Source organism: Pimephales promelas, chromosome 1 (assembly GCF_988280905.1).
Source record: "Pimephales promelas chromosome 1, fPimPro1.hap1.1, whole genome shotgun sequence".
NCBI lineage: Eukaryota > Metazoa > Chordata > Actinopteri > Cypriniformes > Leuciscidae > Pimephales > Pimephales promelas.
In genome coordinates this window covers 20,164,336-20,186,859 of record NC_142769.1, presented here as the reverse complement: position 1 = coordinate 20,186,859, position 22,524 = coordinate 20,164,336, and the positions used below count along the sequence as shown (strand labels likewise).

General features: G+C 41.9%; 1 protein-coding gene and 1 long non-coding RNA gene across 2 annotated transcripts; both read right to left on the bottom strand.

The window, feature by feature from the left end:
* Positions 1 to 310: 310 nt before the first annotated feature.
* LOC148998411 (uncharacterized) lies at positions 311 to 1,522 on the bottom strand. The gene is made up of 3 exons (XR_016155156.1): positions 1,439 to 1,522; positions 784 to 866; positions 311 to 512 (listed from the first exon to the last, which is right to left on the bottom strand). It is a non-coding gene; the product is annotated as an uncharacterized LOC148998411 (long non-coding RNA).
* An 804-nt stretch (positions 1,523 to 2,326) lies between these two features.
* On the bottom strand, positions 2,327 to 4,985 carry LOC148998410 (uncharacterized; the record flags this gene model as incomplete). Its single annotated transcript, XM_089129700.1, has 1 exon — positions 2,327 to 4,985. A coding segment is annotated over one exon (2,028 nt), but the record flags the coding sequence as incomplete, so codon positions are not given.
* Between the last annotated feature and the right edge of the window lie 17,539 nt (positions 4,986 to 22,524).

Sequence of the window (22,524 nt, the reverse complement as noted above, 5' to 3'; positions counted from 1 at the left end):
CTGCTTCTGGCTATGGTTGACCTGGGGCGCACTCTGTGGGCCCACATGCCTCTTTAGCGGCCAGACAATCTGCTCCTTCTTCACACACACATACACACAAGCGTCACAAACATTGTTCTGCCTCAACAAATGGAGGCAGTAATTACACACAGAACACAGAAGCCCATGGATATCAATATACATTTGCTCAAATGCTAACTAAACATGCATTAAATACATAAAGAAAATGCACATATTCTGTCCTTTGCTTGTTCTCACCCCTCCCCTCTTTACCATCCTTCTCTCCAACCACACACCTCGTTCTTCTCCATCTTTCTCTCTCTCCTTCTACGTGCTCCCACCGGCTCTCACCATGTGTAGTGCTAAATGCCCAGACGTACCATCTGAATGCTTCAACCGCCAAGACTTTCCGAAAACTCCACACGGGACGGCTGTCCCATTGTTGCAGAAGAAGAAAGAGGAATTCTTTTAATCAAGAATCACAGACGGCTTGGCCAGGAGTCCTGGGAAGCCTATGAAGGTTATTTGAAAGGAAGAAAATGCTGTATCATCCACACACACACACATATACATACAAATTGCATTCAAAATGATAATCCCGGTGTACAGATAAAATTAAAATCGATAATTCAGTGAAATTTGAAAGCACACTGTTTGATATGAATTTATTTTATTTTTATTTATTTAATAGGGATGATTGCCCTATACCAGATTGTAGCATCATTCCTAATTTATATCCATAGTCCCTAAAAAGGTAATACAAACAAATATATTAGTAACAACCCTCAGACTTGCAGCTCCATCGGGTTCCCTCGTCCTGCCGGCTCCCCCTTGGTCAGTCTTCACACCACTCCCATCACGGACTCCTGTATGTTCGGAGGTGCCGCAGGAACATGAATAGTTGGTACCAATTCTTTTTTTCAGGAGCAGCTTCTTAGCAAAAACAGCTTTATGCTGATCCTCGTTTATAAAGCAGTCTGGTGAGAAATGATTCGCTAATCGGCCAAACATGAAAGCATTGACGTTGCTCTTGGGGATATTCCCTTCAAAAACAAATCTCAGCCACTTTGTCTTCAGTGGTTCAGATTTAGGGACATCAAAATGACTGTGTTCATTTTTACACCCAAGAACAGAATACCACAATCGCTTAGACGCCATTCTGCTTCAACTTATCAACAATGGCGAACTATGGACAGCTCACTCAGTGCGGGATGTGTTGAAACGCTGCTGTCAATCAACAATCGTGGGGGGGACTTAAAAGACATAAAAACAAAAAAACAAAACAAAAACAAAACAGTAATAGCCCATAACTCACCCCATGGGGGCATTGATTATTTCCATTTTAATTAAAATGGTCATATCCATTGTGTTTTGCTAGACACATTGGCTTAGTGATTTAGACATAATATATGAACCCATAAATGAACCCTCATGTTACCTCATGCCTTGACAGTGTGATGACTTCCTCAGATGGCAGAACTGAAGACTGTTTTTTTCTTTTGTGGCGCCTAGCAAGGATAACGTCTCGGGTTATGACTATAACCCTTGTTCCCTGAGAAGGGAACGAGACACTGCGTCGATAAAATCGACTCTTTGGGGACGCTCCCTAAGCGTGCGCCTCTGAAGTATGAATGAAACTAATCCAATCCTGATTGGTGTTGCGTCGTGACGTAACATGTGACGGCATACCCGGAAGTATAAAAGTGACGCTGTCACAACACACACTAGCCTCGCGATGAAGCAAGACGCTCAAGGGTCTGAAAAGGGGGCGTGGCAACACGACGCAGTGTCTCGTTCCCTTCTCAGGGAACAAGGGTTATAGTCATAACCCGAGACGTTCCCTATCGAGGGAACTCAACACTGCGTCGATAAAATCGACTCTTTGGGGAACGAGTACCCACTAGGCCACGCACCGAACAGACCCGCCCCAGAGTGAAACTGATTAGGCACTCAGCAAGGGCCGAGTACGTGTGCACCGGGCGTACTGGGAAGGCTGAGACTGTAAAACCTGATGAAAGTATGCGGGGTAGCCCAGCCGGCTGCCTCACAAATCTCCTGCAGAGGTACTCCCGACAGAAGGGCCCTAGAGGAAGCCATGCCTCTAGTCGAGTGAGCCCTTAAGGCCAAAGGTGAAGGAACCCCACGCACCTTGTAAGCCTCAGTAATAGCCTGGACAATCCAGTTACTTATAGTTTGTTTGGTCGCCGGGAGCCCCCTCTTAGGTGACCCAAAGCATACTAACAACTGGTCAGATCTTCTCCAAGAAGCAGACTTTTCCAAGTATACACTCAAAGCTCTGACGGGGCAGAGCAAGTGAAGCCTCTCTTCTCCCGCCGACACATGAGGTGGAGGATGGAATGCCTGAAGGACTACAGAGCGAGCCGTACTCGAAGGAACTTTAGGCACGTAGCCCGGACTCGGGTGCAAAAAGGCCTTTACTTTGCCAGGGGCAAACTCCAAGCAAGCTGGCGTTACCGCCAGGGCCTGGAGATCTCCCACCCTCTTAAGAGAGGTAATCGCTAAGAGAAAGACCATTTTCAACGTTAAGTCCTTAGGCGAAGCCGACTCTAAAGGTTCGAAGGGAGCGAGGGACAACCCTTCCAGAACTATTGCCAGATCCCAGGCAGGCACCCTGGACCTGATCGCCGGCCTCATCCTCCAAGCACCACGGAGAAACCTAATGACCAACTGGTGCCTCCCCAGAGGTCCACCATCTACTGGCGCGTGGAAAGCCGAAACGGCAGCCACGTACACCTTAAGAGTGGACGGGGAGAGACCCGCAGAGAAACGATCCTGAAGGAATTCCAGAACTGAAGCCACTGGGCAGTTTACTGGATCCAACCTTCGTTCTCCACACCAAGTGTGAAACACCTTCCACTTGAGGCCATATAATCTCCTGGTAGATGGGGCCCTAGAGCTAAGTATGGTTTCAACCACCTCAGCTGATAAGCCAGCATTTAGGTACTGAACCCCCTCAGAGGCCAGACCCACAGCTTCCACAACTCTGGGCGAGGGTGGAAGATTGTGCCCTCCGCCTGAGACAATAGATCCCTCCTCAGAGGAATCGGCCATGGCGGAGCTATGAGGAGTGATATTATATCCGAGAACCATACTCGTGTCGGCCATCTCGGGGCAACCAGAAGTAGACTGATGCCCTCTTGACGGACCCTCTCCAGGACCCCTGGGAGCAGAGCGATCGGGGGGAAAGCATACAGGCGAAGCCTCGGCCAAGCCTGTACCATGGCATCCAACCCCAGTGGGGCTGGATGTGAGAGGGAGAACCAAAGTGGACAGTGGGACGTCTCTCGAGACGCAAACAGATCCACTTCCATCGGTCCGAACCTCTCCCATATCGACTTCACCACATCCGGATGAAGTCTCCATTCCCCGGGCCTCAGCCCCTGCCTCGACAGGATGTCTGCTCCCCGATTCTGAACCCCTGGGATATACATTGCCCTTATTGACAATATCTTTCCCTGGGACCAAAGGATAATCTGATGCGCCAGTTTGCACAGAGGGCGCGATCTGAGTCCCCCCTGTCGGTTCAGATAGGCCACCACTGACGTATTGTCTGTCCGTATAAGGACGTGGCGACCCTCGATGTCTGGGAGGAAGCTCCTCAAAGCCTTGAATACCGCCATCATCTCCAGGCAATTTATATGCCAAGTGCGATGATGGTCCTGCCACAGACCCCTGGTAAAGCGGCCGTCCATGACCGCGCCCCAGCCCGTAAGGGAGGCGTCTGTCGAAACGGTTTCCCGGCGACATGACACCCCCAACACTGGCCCTTGGGATAGGAACCAAGGCTTCTTCCATATTTGCAGAGACTGAAGGCACTTGCGCGTTACTCTGATCATACGGAACGGATTTCCTTTGGGTGAGAACCCCTTGGTCTTCAACCACCACTGGAGGGGCCTCATGTGAAGGAGGCCCAGAGGAATAATGTTGGATGCCGCTGCCATGAGGCCCAGCATCCTTTGAAAGTGTTTCACAGTGACGGCCTGACCTAGCCTCACCCTGGACACCATCGCCAGAATTGACTCGATACGTGCGGGAGACATACGTGCCTGCATTGTAATCGAGTTCCACACGACTCCCAAAAAGGTCGTGCCCTGGGACGGTTCTAGCACACTCTTCTTCAAATTGAGTCTTAACCCCAATTTTTGAATATGGCCAAGAACGACATCTCGATGCCGAACTGCCATCTCCCGAGACTGGGCCAAAATAAGCCAGTCGTCGAGATAATTCAATACGCGAATCCCCTGAAGTCTCAGTGGAGCAAGGGCCACGTCCATACACTTGGTAAATGTGCGGGGAGAGAGTGCTAGGCCGAACGGAAGAACCCGATATTGGTATGCTTCGCCCCCGAAAGCGAACCTCAGGTACCTCCTGTGACAAGGAAGGATGGAGATGTGAAAATAGGCGTCTTTCAGATCTATCGTGACAAACCAGTCCTCGGATCTGATTTGACTCACGATTGTTGGAATGGTCAACATTCTGAATTTGAACCTTCTCAGAGACCGGTTCAACACCCTGAGATCCAAAATTGGCCTTAACCCCCCATCCTTCTTTGGAACTATAAAGTACCGGCTGTAAAACCCGGACTCCCTGTCTACCGGAAGAACACGTTCTATGGCTCCTTTCGACAGCAGAGTCTGTACTTCTTGTTCCAACACCTGAGCCTGCTCTGGGACCACCGCAGTGAGCACCACCCCAGAGAACTTGGGGGGGCGGTGCGCGAACTGCAGTCTGTACCCAACTCGTATTATCTGCAGGACCCATGGAGATATGTTGGGAAGATGATACCATCCCTCTACAAAATCTGCTAAGGGTACCAGCCTCTCGAGGCTGGCCTCTGGTGTCTTTTCGCTGGAAATTGATGCGGCCCGAAGCGCTGTTAACGGCGGACCTGCATCTTTTCCTAGAGGGCCCCGTTGTGAGAACAACCTCGGTTGTCTCACTGCGGAGGGGGCAGCCCTCTGAAGTCCTGCCTTGGCTAGGACCTCTTTTCCGAAGTCCTCTTAGCCTGAATGACGTCCCTCAGGTCGCCCCTCTGGCTGGAGGACTTCGGTTTTTGGGAGCGTTTCCTCTGTTGCCAAGACCCCGGAGGGGGGGCTCTAGAGGAAACGCTCTCCTTCTGCTCTGCCCTGTGGGAGGAGCTGGCTGATGGCTGGGGCTGATTGCTTTGCCCCCCCCTACTAGATTTGGCCTTCGCTTTCCGGGGGAGGTACTGCTGGAACGCCGCAGATTGTTTTCTCGACTCCTGAAACCCGTCGACAACCGAATTAACGGCGTCGCCGAACAGGCCAGAAGCCGAAAGCGGCGCATCCAGCAGGAAGGACCTATCCTTTTCTTTAATACCGGATAAGTTCAGCCACAGATGCCTCTCCGTGGCCACCATGGCCGCCATAGAGCGGCCAATAGCGCTGGCCGCTTCCCTAGTGGCCCGGAGAGACAAATCTGCGGCCTTCCTCAACTCCGCGACATCTTCAGGAGTAGGCCCCTCCCCCTCATCCAAATCTTTCAGGAGGTCGGCCTGGTATGCCTGCAAAATCGCCATTGAGTGCAGACACGAACCAGCCCGACCCGCCGCCATGTAAGCCCTGCCCACCAATGCAGATGTCTCTCTGCAGGGCTTACTAGGCAACACCGGGGTCTTTAGGGAAGACGCCGATTCGGGAGAGAGATAGCTCGCTAAAGCCTCCTCCACCTTCGGCATCTTCCCATATCCCATATCTCGAGCCCCCATAACATTGCTGTAATCTATTACATTGGGACTCGAAATACGGGACGAATGCGGTCTTTCCCACGTTCTCGAGATCTCTTTATGGAGATCAGGGAAAAACGGCAGACCCCGGCGGTGAGGCTGTGACCTGCGCTGCAGGTAACGCTCGTCCATTTTACTGGTGACTTGCGTTTCCTGCTCATGTTGTGGCCAGCTGATGTTTAGTCTGGCCACAGCGCGTGTCACAACCTCCACCAGCTCCTCATAACCCAGGCCGCGTGATGGCGTGCTGAGATCACGGTCGTCCGCATCGATGCTGAGCACGTCCCCTTCCTCAGAAGTAGACAGCTCAAGCACCGGGACCTGATCGCGGGTAGGAGAAACCGCAGCGCGGGCTCCCACACCACTCTCAGAGGCTGCGGGACCAGCCGATGGCGAGCGAGAAAATGCCTCAGCATTCTCACTCTCCTCCGCCAGATCCCGCTGCGAACCCCAGGATCTCAGTCGCCGCATCGCCTCGACATATGCGGGACCGGAACCCTGGGGAACGCGAGCCTGACCGTGCTCGTCAAAGCACGCCAGCCGGGAGCGCAGCACTCTAATAGGCAAAGCCTCACACATTTCACAAGCAGCCCCCTCGAGAGCTGCCCGTGCGTGCTGCACTCCCAAACAATACACACATAGAGAGTGTGCGTCCCCACCCGTGATGAAACGAGGGCAGGGATGCACACACCTCTTGAATTGTTCACTGGCCATACTTTCTTTCAATAATAAGACAAACAACACCAAATAAGACAGACAGTTTCAACATAAAGCGCTTGCTGAAGAGCGAAAGCTAGTGTGTGTTGTGACAGCGTCACTTTTATACTTCCGGGTATGCCGTCACATGTTACGTCACGACGCAACACCAATCAGGATTGGATTAGTTTCATTCATACTTCAGAGGCGCACGCTTAGGGAGCGTCCCCAAAGAGTCGATTTTATCGACGCAGTGTTGAGTTCCCTCGATAGGGAACTAAAACTTCACAGTTGCTGGATTCTCCTCCAGAGGCCGAAACGGGCCTGGCTTCTGTGCAGATCTCCACCCACACGCCAGCACCATTAGTTATCTTCCTCTTATCCCAGCATCTCCAACTGATCCATCTGTCCTCAAAGAAGAGGTGAAGAGGCTGGTCAAGACATCACATGTACTTGGGTATAAGTATTCCATCATTACTGGAGATCAGGCCACATATGAACTAATCAGAGACAAGCACAGAGAAGAGTTTTGCAATGTAGTCTTACTACAGGGGGGGATTTCACCAAGTGCACAATTACATGAAGGCTGTTTGCAAAATTATCAAATGGTGGGTGGTACATTTTTGGGTCGAGAACCCCCTGACCACTCTTTCCTTAGTGGCACTTTGAGGCTGAGGTTGAGGCCTGCAACTTGCACTAGTGTGCCGGCTTGGATCCTTGCAATAGTTCTAGAAGGCCAAACTGGGGATCCCTTTTAGCCCTTAGATTTGGTCTCAGAGAAGTTCAATTCTTTTAAGACTATTTTCTGCTAGCTATTTCATCCCTTTGAGAAGTGTCGAGACCTTCAGGCCCATTGGGTCCCCATCTGCATTGAGTGCACCATGGCTGGTCCTCACCTTTCACATTCATGAGGTTTTTACAGCTTGGACCTGGATGCTACCACAGGGTCCCTGGTGCTTGGTGCAGTATGACAACAGGCTGACACTCAGGCATTTTAAAGTCTGGCGATTTGGGTTTTCTCTTTCCCAAAGCTTCATTGACGCATCGCGAGTTACCTCGAAAGGGAACGTCTCAGGTTATGACTGTAATCATAGTTCCCTAAAAAAGGAAAGGAGACGATGCGTCACCCTGCCATACTTCCTGCATCCCTGTGATCGGCTTGCTTCGCCAATTTTTGAAGCTAATACTGTTTTGCACCGGAGGCTCTTTTATCACTTCCTGGTCATGACGTCACCTGCCGTGACGTTAATTTCTTTCATTGGACTAGCTGGCATAGATGCTCCTGATGCATTCATGCTGGGAGCGTTCCCAAAGCGTACCATTTGTATACCACTAAGTATACATTAAGAAATAGTTTCTTAATGTGAAAAGTGGAATGTATGTATGAAAGTTCCATTTTTAAATATAAGCTAAACATTTTGCTACCTTACAAGGAAGTTGTAATTCTCTGTGATGTATATAAGCTAAAATCTTACTGTACTACATTAGAGAAACATGAAGGTATGATGGGGTGAGAGGAAGGAGGAACATAGTGGTGATGGGGGAAAGGAAGGAGAAACCCAGAGAAACCATTTACAGCTAGCATGATATGATGAGAATATAGAGAAATGGGGAACAGAGAAGACCTCCTCTCATGTAGCCTTATTCTTATATGCCTGTGTTTCTCTCTGTCAGACATTAATAATTACTATTAATTTTAAAATCTCCAACAACAATCATCTTGTCAAAATTTAAAACTGTAGAAAGCAATTCAGCATATTCATTTTTAAAATTACTATTAAAGTTAGGTGGACAATACAGTATATCACACAACCGAGTACTGGTTCCTATTTTCCCAATATCTTAAACTCCAAAACTTAAACTGAAGAACTGAAACAGTTTGCTCAGAACACATAAAACAATCTTTATAAACAGTAAGCTGTCCGGCACACAACAGCATCAGCTTCACAGCCACACTGAACCTCATGAACGTGTGTGGTGAGGCCCAACCCGCAGCATCACAGATCTCTTGGAGGGAACCTTCTGAAAATAGAGCGTTCAAGGATGTAACATTTCTCGTAGAGTGTGCTCTGATAAGCAGAGGCGTATCACACACCTTTTATGCTCTAGAGGTGTCTCAACAATCCACTTGCTTATGGTAAGTCTTCTTGGAAGACCAAAGCACACTCAAGGTCATCTTTTTGAGTAATGTTGCTGAGCAATCTTGACGAGCGATTGTTGCTTGGGCACTCTCCCATTGAAAATTGGCAATACATTTATGTCTGGATAATTTAGATCTGTCATGGACCCTGTGCCCAGCAATACTGCTCAAAAAGATAACCTGTGAATCATCACCTTAAGAGCTGGTCAGACTTTGGCCACCATTGGGAGGACCTATGGCCTCCCTCACAGGGCACACAAGGTTTAGTTTCCTTGTGACACATCCGGTGGAAGATGAAAGGCCTGGAGTACAATAGTCCTTGTCACATAAGTCAGCACCTTGGGCACATAACTTCTAGGGTAGAGAAGGGCTTTAGGTTTCCCAGGAGCGAACTCCAAGCTGGAGAGAAAGACGGACAGTGCTTGTAAGTCTCCCAATCTCTTAAAGGGACGTTATTGCCAACAAAAAGCCACCTTTAAAGTAAGAACTTCTCCGACACAGACTCGGTAGATTTGAAGGGTGCCAGGGATAGAACCACCCTTGTAGAACCACTACCAGGTCCCTCATTAGAACACTGACATGAGCCACAGGCCTCATCCGCAGCATATCACGAAGTAAACAAATAACAATGGTCTCCCCAATGGTCCATTGCTTAACGGTGTGGAAGGTAGCTATGGCTGCCATGCAAACGATGTTGAAGGAACTACATCACTGAAGCCAATGGGCAGTTAACTGTTTCTAACTGGTTAACTGATGCTTTCTGCACCACGAAGTGAATACTGTATTTTTAGTCAAATGCACCCTTGGAAAGTAAACACTGTAATATTGTGAGATATTATTAATTTAAAACAACTATTTTCTATTTTAATATATTTTACAATGCTGAAATCCAAAAATACCCAACACACTACTATTTGTGCTCCCAAAGATATTTGACTACCACAGTTGGTCTTCGATGGACCTGACGCAGACCGCTTGTGGTCAAAACTTTACAATTTATTAAACTTATTTGGGAGAAGAAATAACAGTATACCAGTTCTTTTGCATTTTACCTAGATTTTCTTTTGATCGAGCACCTGCATAATCGATGTTTGGATGTGCACATACTACGTTGAATTAATATTTTATAATGCCATTTATTTCTGTGATGAAAAAGCTTAATTTTCAGAAGCCATTACTCCAGTTTACAGTTTCACATGATCATTCAAAAATCATTCTAACATGCTGATTTGGTGTTTGCTATTATCAATGTGGAAAATAATTGTCAGTTGTTTATTTAAAGTATAAGATCAGTAAATTTGAAACCTTACTTCGAGCCATCTAGAAGCATTTTTAAAAATGGTCCACATCCCACCTTTGGTTACGCTCCACTTAAATACTGTGGTCTGGAATGCCAAGTCAAAGTCAAACATTGTGATGTAGTGGTGCAGTGGAAATGGCAATTGACCGCACTGAGGTTGTTGTTGAGTCTGTGATGAAGCCCTAACAAGTCATTCAAGGGTATCAGATAATGTGTCAGCATTTTGTTTCATCCATTTCATTATACTAACAACTCTAGACACCATTTCATTGCACCATTGTGGCTTCATTGCAAACAAAAACAGGAGCATTACAGGCTCTCTCTCTCTCTCTCTCTCTCTCTCTCTCTCTCTCTCTCTCTCTCTCTCTCTCTCTCTCTCTCTCTCACACACACACACACACACACATTTTAACTATTTATAATAATCATAATCAATTTATGAACAATCATTTAAACACATTATCAAGGACCAGTGGCATACAGCAGATTTTCACAATATTTAGTGTCACTCATTTGTTATGTACACAAGTAGGACCGTCTCCGCCAGATATATGACGGCTGCTTATAATAGCAGACAGAGTACTTTTTTAGCCCTATGTTTTTTTTTGTTTTTTGTTTTTTGCAAGCCCTATATGTTTTTTTTTTTCTTTTTTTGAAGCCTGTGTGTGTCCTAAGCTGCCAAGTATGACCACAAGAAGTCGGCTCTGGTAACCTAATTCTGAGATTATGTTTAGGAGTGGTTGATATTCAATCATCTTAGTCATAAAGTCTTCTTCCATACTAGAGTCAAATGTACATGCAAACTCCACAAAGGACACCTCGCTGATCTCTTCATTAATGACAACAATATCTAGTGCATTTGCAAGCACATGAGGAAAAGTTTCAGAGACATTACAATTCTGAAACATAGATGATTTTACACAAGAATGTTTGTACGTTTTTACAGCAGATGAGAACTGGCTTGATATGTCCTTCACTATAAGATCCACTATTCTGTTGTGGCGTGCTGTGCACATTCCTTTATAATAGCCATGGTGGCCATTCAAGATGTGTGGCAGTGTTTCAGTGATCTGTTCTGAACTGTGATGCAAACAATGAGGTTCTTGAGTTGTAGGAATAACTTGTAGTCTGGCTTTTACTGTAAAAATGACAATGTCCTCACTGAGCAAAGTATTCTTAAAAAAATGAGTGAGAAACAGAGTGATAAGCGGAGAAGAGACACACAAGTTTCCCCTGAAGTTTCAGTCTTGTCCATTGTTGTTTCTGATGATGTTGGTGTAAGTCCAAGAGAGTTGACCGGGCCCCTATGGATGATAGAGTGTAGCTGTGACCACCAGATGTGGCTGTGGCTGACAGAGGTCAAGGGGTTAGTAATGATGTCCTCGGAGACCCTCACAATTCCAGAGTCAGACTGCACCCACTCCAGTGATACTTCAGTGCGGACACAGAGGTCATTTATGTTAAAAAATAGTTGTTAAAATTGTATGTGACCGTTTAAGACATGTCACAGCATCCTTGCCACTTGATTTATTGTTAGGGAGATTTATTAAGACAGTCTCTACTTCCTTAAATGTGAAGTGGGTGGTTTCAGGGAAAAAAGTTGGCTTCATTGGTGTGTAGCAAATGCAACATATAATAATATACATAAAATGTATTAAAGGGGGCCGAAGGCCAATTTAGCTCAAAGGGAACATATAATAATATACATAAAATGTATTAAAGGGGGCCGAAGGCCAATTTAGCTCAAAGGGAAATGATTCATTGATTTACAATGAATCTATGGAACCGAATCACTGAACCGAGCAAATGACTCGCTTAGAATTCATTTGAACGGGCCGTAATTATAACCAAATCTATAGTGAAACACTATGTCTTAGCAAGGTAACTTTAAATCGAACAGTACAAGACATTAAATGTGCAAACACGACACAAGAAGATTTATCTTTTCAAATATATGGAAGCCTTTATTAGCTATTCTAAACACAACTCTAAGGTCTAAACATAACTAAACATAATCACGCACACACACATTCATACAGTCGCGAAAGGGAAAGAGTGAGTTGGAAAGAGTGAGAGAAAGTTTCAACTTTCTATATGCACGTAAGACATCACCTGAAAGGACCACCAAGCATTAATTTGAACCTTCATTTCTTAGAGAGGTTATTCAATTAACATTAAAGCACCAGTTCAGTTAGAGCCTGGAGTACTTGCGCTTTGTAGTGGCTGAGGGAATTCCCTTTGTCTGCGTCGCGTCGAAGGGGGGGTTTCCCGGCCGGGTCCGTTGCGTTGTTTGTTGTCTTTGAAGTGCAGGGATGGAAGTTTCTGAGTTTGCCGGTCACGTGTGACTAGCAGCCGAATGAAAAGTCTTTACGATTTCGAAGCGCGTTGCGGAGAGCCGTTCAAAACGAAGCTTTGCAGCAAACTTAACTTTGAAACGAGACTTTTACAAAAAGGAAATAAAGGAAAGAAATGAAAGTAAGACGAGTCGGATGGCTTGACTGAGCTGAATTGTAACCCTGATCTTGATGGGTTATTCGTCTGCGGGTCGAATTTGGTCTAGTCGATGTAGAAGCATGCGAACACGTTCTTTGTTTCAGAGATAAGCACGAACAGAACACTCTCTTGCTGGTTTTAGAGAGAGGCACGGACTTAACAGTTACAGAACTGAACGAACTGAACAAAAATCTAAACAAAAATCATCTGAAATCTTCTAAAATCCACAAAAATCTGATCATGAGGTCCTTTGTTCGGATCTTTAACTTAAACTCTAGTCCATCCTCCTAGAAACTTCAGGCCAATGGGTAATGGCATGATCTCAGGAGGTGGATCTACTTCTTTACTTATCATAATTTATGCATGGTCTGTGAGCTGGTCTCCAGCACTTAGCAGAGGCAAAAGACCATAGTTTAAACCTTATGATTATTATAATCATAAAACAAAACCTTTTACGCAGATTTCAATCAAGCCATCTTTTGAATCACGAGAATACGGTTCGTTTAAGAGCAAACGAGGCATTCACACTTCTAATGGTTGTATAACAATTACAAGAGTTAATAGTTAACAACAATTACATGGTTATTATGTGATCTAAGCATAATAACACATGAAGTGTAGGAACAACAAGAATTATGATTGGTTATAGGTCCAAGAATTGTTCTGTGGTGAGTTCATATTATTTTATGTGTGAGATCTTCGATCTCAACCGTAAGGTTACTGAGAGTTCAACTCGAAGGGGGACGAGGCAAAGGTGTTCTTTGGAACATCTCTGTCAGGGGATCAAAGGGAGTCTTGGTTGTGAGCCTCTCGTTCCACCATTTTGGAGTTGACCTGTCTCAGTAAAACACCAACCTATTGACATGACATAGTTTCTTCCTGTGGCATTCTGTTGCTATCTGCAGGACCGCAAAAGTCTTCGGAGGGGGGTTTATTGTCCCCCAAAACAAACTCTTGGCGCCGTTCTGTGACTCTGGAATGTGGGCTCCAGAACTTGGAGTGTTGAAGCCTTGTGAATTAATCCCATGAGAGATTAATTTGATTAAGTTGTGTTTGATTCGCCTTGATTCTCTACAGGTGCCACATTGAAATACAAGGTTGGGGGTGGAAAATCAACATTATGCCTCTGATCTTGCCATTTATTGTCTTAATAAGTTTGTATGACAGTGATATCATTAGAGAAGGATGGACGGGCAGGATATTCACAACTGTTTAAAATGACTTGAATAGCTTTAGATCTTCTATGCTGCCACAGGTATGCAAGTTTATTCCCGCTCAACTTTCTATTTTGCTTGGGTTGAGTTGCTTGCGTCCACAAAGAAGGCAAGACGATTTCCCGCAGATAGTGCAGCTGTTGGTGGACCCAGTCAGCTGTCAAGATTGAAGTTATGTCTTCAGGATATGATTGTGTCACTGGGTACTTCTTTAAAACTTGCTCCACATATTTCAGAAGTTGTAATCCGAAATGTTTACCAATGTGGCTTTCAGGTGTAAAAAGTCAGTTTTTGAAGAATATCCCGTTTAAAAATTTAGCAAGCGTTCTCCACTTTCCCGGGTCACCAGAGGAACAAAAGCTCATCTCGCGTTGGCATGTGATGCTCAGACTATCTCTATAGGCTTTTTCATAAGACTGGAAAGTCATCCATTGATGCTCAGACAGCGGGCACACATACTGTTGGAAAGCTGTAGGCTCTTCTCCCATTAGATGTAATCCACGGGAGAGATCATAGGGTTGCAGCGGCTGTTTGTAAATTCTCCCGGTAAGTAATGCTTGCCTGTATGCTAGATTGATTGTTGCGATCAAACACATAGTCCACAATAATTAACAAAACATTGTATCTGCACCTATTGCATTAACACTAGACCGGCCACAACGGTCATTTTGACCATTTTGAATATTATATCTACAATAACTTTGTTGAAAAAAAAATAATAAAATCCTGCTGGTACCTGACTTTTCCTAAAATTGTCTGTATTTTCATTTAAAATGCTTTTCATATAAATTAAGTTACGTAAACATAAGGCAAAAAAAAAAAAAAAAAAAAAAAGAACATATTTACCTATTTCGGCCATAGAGGGTCATATTGACCGCACTGAATTTTGCGGTATTTTTTTGTTAAATATATCCCGTGGTTGATCGTGTTCTCTCTCAAATGTCAACAGAAAGGTCCGTCCAGTCACCTCTGTAGCTCTGTTTGCTATATAATAATTTCTACATTATTTGTTGATCAGAAATAAGCAAATAAAACCGGACTACAGTTATCTATAATACTTACCTTATCTATAGGCTATATATATATATATATATATATATATATATATATATATATATATATATATTGCTAGGCTAAAATGTCTAATGCTTCAGAACTTGACGAGTGATGATTCGGATGCAGGGGAACCATCAGATGTGGAAAGGGACAGCGACGTTTCCTGGGTGCAAGTTAACATTTCCTCCTCATCAGAGAGTGATTCAGAGTCAGAGTCCACATCAAGGAAAAAGAGACGGCTGCTATCATCAGACACGGCGGATCCAGATGTTCCGTTCATGTCGGATGATCCTGGTGAGCTCTGCTGCCCTGTCCTGCGCTGTTTGTTTTGCTGCATGGGCTGTTCACTAGTTCTACTTGTCCTATTATTATTATTAGCCTATTGACCCCTTCGCAAATCGTCACTAACATTTTCGTCATAGTTTTTGTCATTCAAACCTAGTTTTTATTTAGTTATCGTCTCGTTTTCGTCTTTGAAAAAATGTGGTTGACGAAAATAATTACGAAAATTATTCGGCAACGAAATAAACACTGTTTTGAATCTAACGGTCAAAATGACCATTTGTGGCCGTTTTATTAGTTTTGGAATTCTAGCACTTCTAGTGTTAACAATGGCAATTACAATGGGAGTGTTTGTTTTAGGTTTACTTCCGTCATCATTTACTCATCCTCATATATTTCCTTACTTACAATTATATTCAAACAACATTATTTTATTTTTCAAATGAAACAGCTTTGATGATTACAAGAAAGAAAAAAAAGAAATGAAGAAAGAAAATCATGTTTTTTTTTAGAGAAAATTTTATATAGAGCACTGCTGGGGCACTGCTCGGTTTGCATGTTTTTCTTATCTGACAGACTCAGTTGAGTTCATGGAGCTCTTTCATAGTAAGAAAATGGTCTGAATCATGCGAGTTGAATAAGGGAGACACAAAATGTGTAGAGATATGGGGTTTCAGAACCAGGATTGAAAACTATGCTATTTTTCATGTCAGTAATATCTCACTCGTGATTTTTTTAAGCTGGTATGGGTCTTTAAATGGTTGCTAAGAAGTGGCTAAATGGGACTACATATGTTCTCAGGGATATTAAACATCATCATGCCAAACAGGAAAACACATCACACACTTTCACTGCCTCAATGACCAGAATAATTTAAATATTTGTGCTCTTGAGAACTATTCTAACTCAAACTTTCCAACTTTAAATAGATTTTGAACAGGCTAAATATAAAGAATTACCAAAAACTTAATGGATGTGACACTGAAGTTATGCGACCGTGGTGTTGTTCGTTTATCTAACTTTAGTTCCCTTTCAAGTCTACATGGTACTGTATTGTTATTGCACACACACACACACAACCTTACGGGTGGGGATACACACTAACTATATGTTGCTTGTTTGGGAGTGGAGCAGGGGGCTGAATGCACTCTTAGAAGGAATGTGTAGAAAAAATTACACAAAATATGTCTAACAACCTAATTACACATGAAAATGTATATAAATAAACACTATTTTACACATATATAATTTAAAATTAAGACAACTTGGGAATTTACTCAAAGCATTTAACACAATACGATAAGACTGATGTGCTTACTCACTTCATGTGTTATTTTCATGTGTCACGACGTTATTTAATTTAGCTTGTTAAACTGAATATAAGGTCTAACGTTAGTGACTGAGTGAACAGAATCCACCTCGAGTCAGTTCAGTAGGAGATAATAATCTGACAGCAACTATTTTGTTTTTATTTCCATGTTGTTGAAAATAAAACATTTATAACATATAACTTCGTTATCGACTAACGTTACCCCTCGCCGTAAACTGTTTGTGAAAACCTTTTAAAAAAAATGTACAGCTTTTTAAAAAAGCTGTACTTGAATTCATATTTTTTACTTATGTTTATTTACAAAAACAATAATTTCTACTACTGTTATTTTAATACTGGTTTAAAAGTTAGTTTACAACGAGATTTTGTGGGCAAAAAAAAAAAAAAATCTGTCATTAGTGTAACGTTAGCTGAAGCATTGGCTAAACCAAGCCAATTTATATTGATTAACGCTGCGAATTTCCATGGAAAACCTGATTCAAAATCAACATATTTTTTTTCCACTTTCACATGAAATTCCCTATAATGAAGAGTCATTTATAAATTGATGGATTTTGCACGCAAAATATTGTCAAGCAATGATAAACGTGACCGCACCTAGACTGTATATTGTACTCGATTTAGAATACACAAAAATGTTATTGTGCAGTGCATATCCGGGGACGTGGAGTGACAAGTCGTCTCCATAATCTCCTCCCTCGATGCTGATCACATCCGCTTCCTCGGAAGCAGACAGCTCGAGCATCGGGTTCTCCACTCGTGGGGAAAAAGACGATGGGCAGAAGAATGCGGCTCGGCAGTCTTAATATTCTTCGCCAGATCCATTTGCGTGCCCCATGATGAACTCAAAGGACGTGGGACCCACACCACAGGGTTCGGGAGCCTGTCCATCCTAATTAAAAATAGCCAGACGAATGGATGCACACACTGCTTGTAACTTTGACTCACCATTTTCTTTATATAATATATATATACTATATATATATATATATATACACAAGTATGTGTGCCGTCACACGTTACATCATATTCGCAAAATGACGTCATGATGTTTCATTCATGCTTCAAATAAAGAAGGACTGGGAACCAATATTTATTTGCAGCTGCTGGGGGGAGCTTATAAATAAATAAATAAAATAAATAAAAATAAAAAACAAATATGCCAGTGTTATTGTCTTTTGCAAGTAACTAATTAAACTGCACAACATTGCACATTCTCCCATCATAATATTCATCACACATATAAAGTACTGTGAATAATAGAGCGAGGAAAGATAGAAGGCATCTACCACCCTAACAATAAGCCAGCACACTAAAATGACGGTATAAATCTGACAGCTAGGATTATAGTGGTCCTGCGGTATAAAGGCCTCTCCGACAGCAAGCCTCTGGAGCAATGCATGAAGCTATGTTATAATTAACTCTGCTGCCAAGAGATATTATATATCATCAGCCGTCCTCCGGCCAAAGGAAGTGCAGCACGGGGAGAGAAAGTCATGGCTGTGGTATTGTTCAGGGCTTAATCAGGTCATCGCTGTGGCAACTTAGATTACAGTCATTTCCAAGGTACTGGTTAACGTCCACAACAACAAATCTTGTCACACATCAACTTTTACTTTTTTTTTTCTTTTTTTCGGAAAAGCCCTTTGCGGCAGGCCCAGCAGACAGGAAGCAATTAGGCTCAATCTGGACGAGGGTGACAGAAGCCGCCCAGTGACAGCAGCACCACTAAGTAATGACACTTTCGACTCTGACTGACGGGCAGATGATGGCCCCCAGAATGTGTCACCCAGCAGTAGCTATAGACCAGTAATCAAGACACATACAACTTTACTGTGAAGACCTTATTGTCCTTTTTAAAATGCCACCTCTTGAAATACCAGACTTTTTGAGAATGCATATTTATGCACAGGACAAAACAGAAACCATTCAAGTTAATTGCTTCCTATAGGCAAGTATTATGAGAGAATAATGAAACCTGAGGGGAGGCGTAAAGCCAGGTTCTATTGTTTTGATCTCTTTCTCTCCCCTCTTCATTTTCCTTTTCATTAAGAGTTTGGTTGGCACTAACGGATTGCAGTGTGGAAAGTGATAGCACAGAGGTGATTCAGACACTGTTGGAGCCCCAAAGCTTCAGTGAGATCTAGTTCTCCTTTATAGCTTTAACCTTCATCTCGTTCTCCCTCCCTGTGTGAGGATGTGGGACCTGACCAATCACCCATTGTATTATTTCAGTACTCCCTGGTTCACTGTCTCTAAATGAACACATTTGTGATCATTATGTTTAGAATTATAGGCTCTTTATGACACATTTGCTTGCATGAGTCTGATGCAATTGATTTATGTAATTACAATTCAAAGTCAATGTGTCAAGTGTCCAAGGAAAAAATTACAAGTGAAGTCCAAAAATGCATTTACGTTTTACATTTAAGAAGACTAATTAAAACAGTATTTATTATTATTATTGTTGGAGTTGATTACATTTAAGATTTACATTCCATATTTGCATTCATGCATTTGCGTTCTAGCTGTACAGTGGTCCACTCTGGAATGCTAATTTACCCATGAATCTTTGTGGTCTCTCTCTCTCTCTCTCTCTCTCTCTCTCTCTCTCTCTCTCTCTCTCTCTCTCTCTCTCTCTCTCTCTCTCTCTCTCTCTCTCTCTCTCTCTCTCTCTCTCTCTCTCTCTCTCTCTCTCTCTCTCTCTCTCTCTCTCTCTCTCAATTAACCATGTGAACACATATCCACCTCTCATTTGCCTCCTCATTTAGTGCAGCTCTTCTGGCTCAGGCCAAATTACCTGCCGTTTCAGAATGGCAAAAACTCATTCAGCCCTGTTTACAGCTGAGTATGAATAATGAAAGTGACAAATGGAATCGCTCAGGAGCAATGCTAGGACTGGCTTAAAGCCCTGTTTCGTTAGGCTTGGCTGACTTTTGTAATTACGTTCTCTCCTCTTTTTCCATTCTCTCTCCTTATTTTTTATTTTATATTTTTTTTTTATTGTTTTTTTTTTTTTTTTTTTTTTTACAAGCTATGTTGGAAAATAATGAAATGTAATATGAATTCATGTCATTGACACACTGAGCTTAAATTTTTGGGTGTTTAAATGCCAAATGCTTGCTTTAATGTCGGCCCAGCCTGTGGGCTTTTGAATTTATTTCAAGAAATGTTTTATTTTTTTTAAATCTAACCATTAAATGTGTTTCATTTGTGACACCGTAGCAGATGGCTCTAAAACTAAAATCAATATCTGGACATAATACATATTATACAGTATATGATCAACTACTATGTACCAACATTTAAATTAATAATTTAATAGGTGCATGTATTTACATCTGAAATTACACTGTTAACCAATCTTTAAACCTATCCTTTCACTAAATCTGTCCCTAACTTTATCCACATCTCACCTCAACAGCAGAAACTCCTTTTCAAAAATAAATAAATAAATACATAAATACATAAAAATAAATAAATAAATAAATAAACATAAATACAGTGTACCCAACACATTGATATTCATTTGTGTATGTAAGTACAAAATAGATAAATACACCTATAAAGTGGGACTGGGACCCAGTATCCCATCAAACACTTTTTAGAATGGAGTCTGCTGTTTTGAACACTATATGTTAAGGTGGCATAGTTACTTTGTATTGAATAATTGCAATATTTTACACCTTAGTATAAATAGTATAAATTTGTATTTAAGTTGACAAATGTGAATAATGTGCTTAAATTATTATTAAATAGTTATTAAATAAAATTATTGATGAAATCTAGTAATTTAGAGAGGAAAATAAAATAAAAAAAAACAAATCTCCCAAAAATCGCATAAAAATATCAAAGAAAAAAAAAATCTAAATAAAAAAAAACCTTTCTGGACATTTTATTTATTTATTTATTTATTTGTTTGGAATAGGCTAAGTATAATTTAGACATTTGACTCATTTTGACTAGTGAGGGAAGGGAATGATACAGCTACATGAGGAGAGCATATTGTAAACTACATATAGTTATAGAGTTACATTTAGGGTTAGTTACTTACCTAATTATGAAATAAATAAGTGAAATAAGTGAACACCTTGAAATAAAGTGTTATCTTTAGGTTTTCCATCTATGTCAAATGATGAAGAGTTCAGATGCAAAAGCCTCTAAATGCCATTTTAAATTTTCTTCTAAAATGACCATTTTTATCAAGCTTGTATATTTAAGTTCAGTAATTTCACTTAAATGACAATTAATAGGTAATCTTCATTGCCATTTAAGTGAAATTACTGAACTTAAATATACAAGCTTGATAAAAATGATCATTTTAGAAGAAAATTTCAAATGGCACTTAGAGGCTTTTGCATCTGAACTCTTCATATATATATACAGTATATATGTACACTGTACACATTAAACTCATTTGACTGCACAAATAAATAGTTCAAACCATTCATAGAGTTAATTGTTAATCTACAGCCAGCAATATCAGTGAGATGCCAAACTTTCAATGTTTCGATTGATCCAACCCAGTCTCAGAAAATAAATGAATAAATAAATAAATAACACATGACTATGTTTTTAAAAAAAGTCCTACAGCTACAATTCACTTCAGTTTCTACTGAGTCTAAGTCTGACACAAAACTGTCAGGTACTGTATGTAGTATAAAGACTGAAAAGTTTTAAAGTTATGATCTAGAGTATTAACCCTGTCAACAATTACAGTGTCAATAGCCTACAAGTAAAGACCAGCATTTCTAAATCTATTCAGATTCCTCTTGACCGATATTGGTACAATAAACTGTTTCAGGGAGACAGACTGAAAGGGACAACCAATATACAGTTTATAAATCATTATAATGAAGTATTTGACCACAGCATGTCATGCTTAACCAATCAAGTATTCCAATGCAAAAATACTTAATCATATGATTCCTATTCATCCTTATAAAATAAGTTCCTTCCATTCTTTGTAGTTTCAAATGAAGATGCCCAGTTTCCATTTTTTTAACAATTTATAAACTTAGCACACAGCATGTAAATCAGTCAGAAACCAAATTTAATTGGGGTTCTGTGAAGCCACCCCTTGATGATCACCCTCTTATTGTTCTTAATTTCTTGGCCATTTGCTCATTTTACCTCTCCTATGCAATCCACTCCACCCCCCAAATGAATAATTGGAATCAGCCCAATGGCAGTTCATTTAGCTGAGAGTTTCTTTGAGACAGTCAGGTGTTCTGTGATCACCCCTCGCCGTGAGCCTTTCCCTGCGGTGTCCACTAACCAGCAGGACATGCCATCAGATGGAGTGCCTGTGTCACTGACATCCCAATTAGCCAAATTAGCCTCTTAGAGCTCATCACACCACATAGACTCTAATGGCTTGAATACTGCTGGGTAATCTCCTTAATATAGCCAAAAAAAAATATCCGATTATTTCTGCATTGTGACATTTCTCTGCAAACAATACCAGACAGCATGTTTGGGTTACAGAATAAGTTTGATGGACCGCCTCGACGAGCTTGTGCATAGGAAGCCATTAAAACTTATTCAACATAATAATAACAACAAGCAAACATCAAGTACAAATAAATCAAAACGCGTTTTAATACTAATTCAAACTAAAAAATGTACCTGTAGTAATAAACACTACAACAAGTAAATCTGAGATCTATAACACAATATATATTTGAAGTGATTCAAGTCCTACATTATTGGCCTTCACAGCTAAATGAATACACTGGAAGAACGGCAGACATACTGTAATTAAAGGGTTGCAGTCCTTGAGTTTCTTGCTCCTCTGGCTCTCTTCATATCGATTTCTGAATAGTTGCAACTCTTTCACCTTCTCCACCAGAAGTGGAATCCCTTTTTAACTTAATGTGGACTAAAACACTACAACAGCTATCTTAAAGAACTAATTAATTAATGGGATGTAGCAGCTTTACTTAAAGGATCATGCATCACTAGAAGACGTTTTTCAAGATCATAAACAAATGTTTTGTGCATAATTACAGCATATTCTCCTTGGTTGGATATTAACCCAGAATGACCCCCAAGAAATGACGTCATACAGTTTTAAAACAGCATGAGGGTAGGTAAACGATGACAGGATTTTCATTTTTGATGTATAATTCCTTTAAGTACATTCACAATACATTTATCTTACGTCTGTCTCTGTCAACGTTGAACAATAAGGTTCCTTTGAAGAGATCACCCTTTGATGTAACCTTTCAATGACCTCTTCAATTA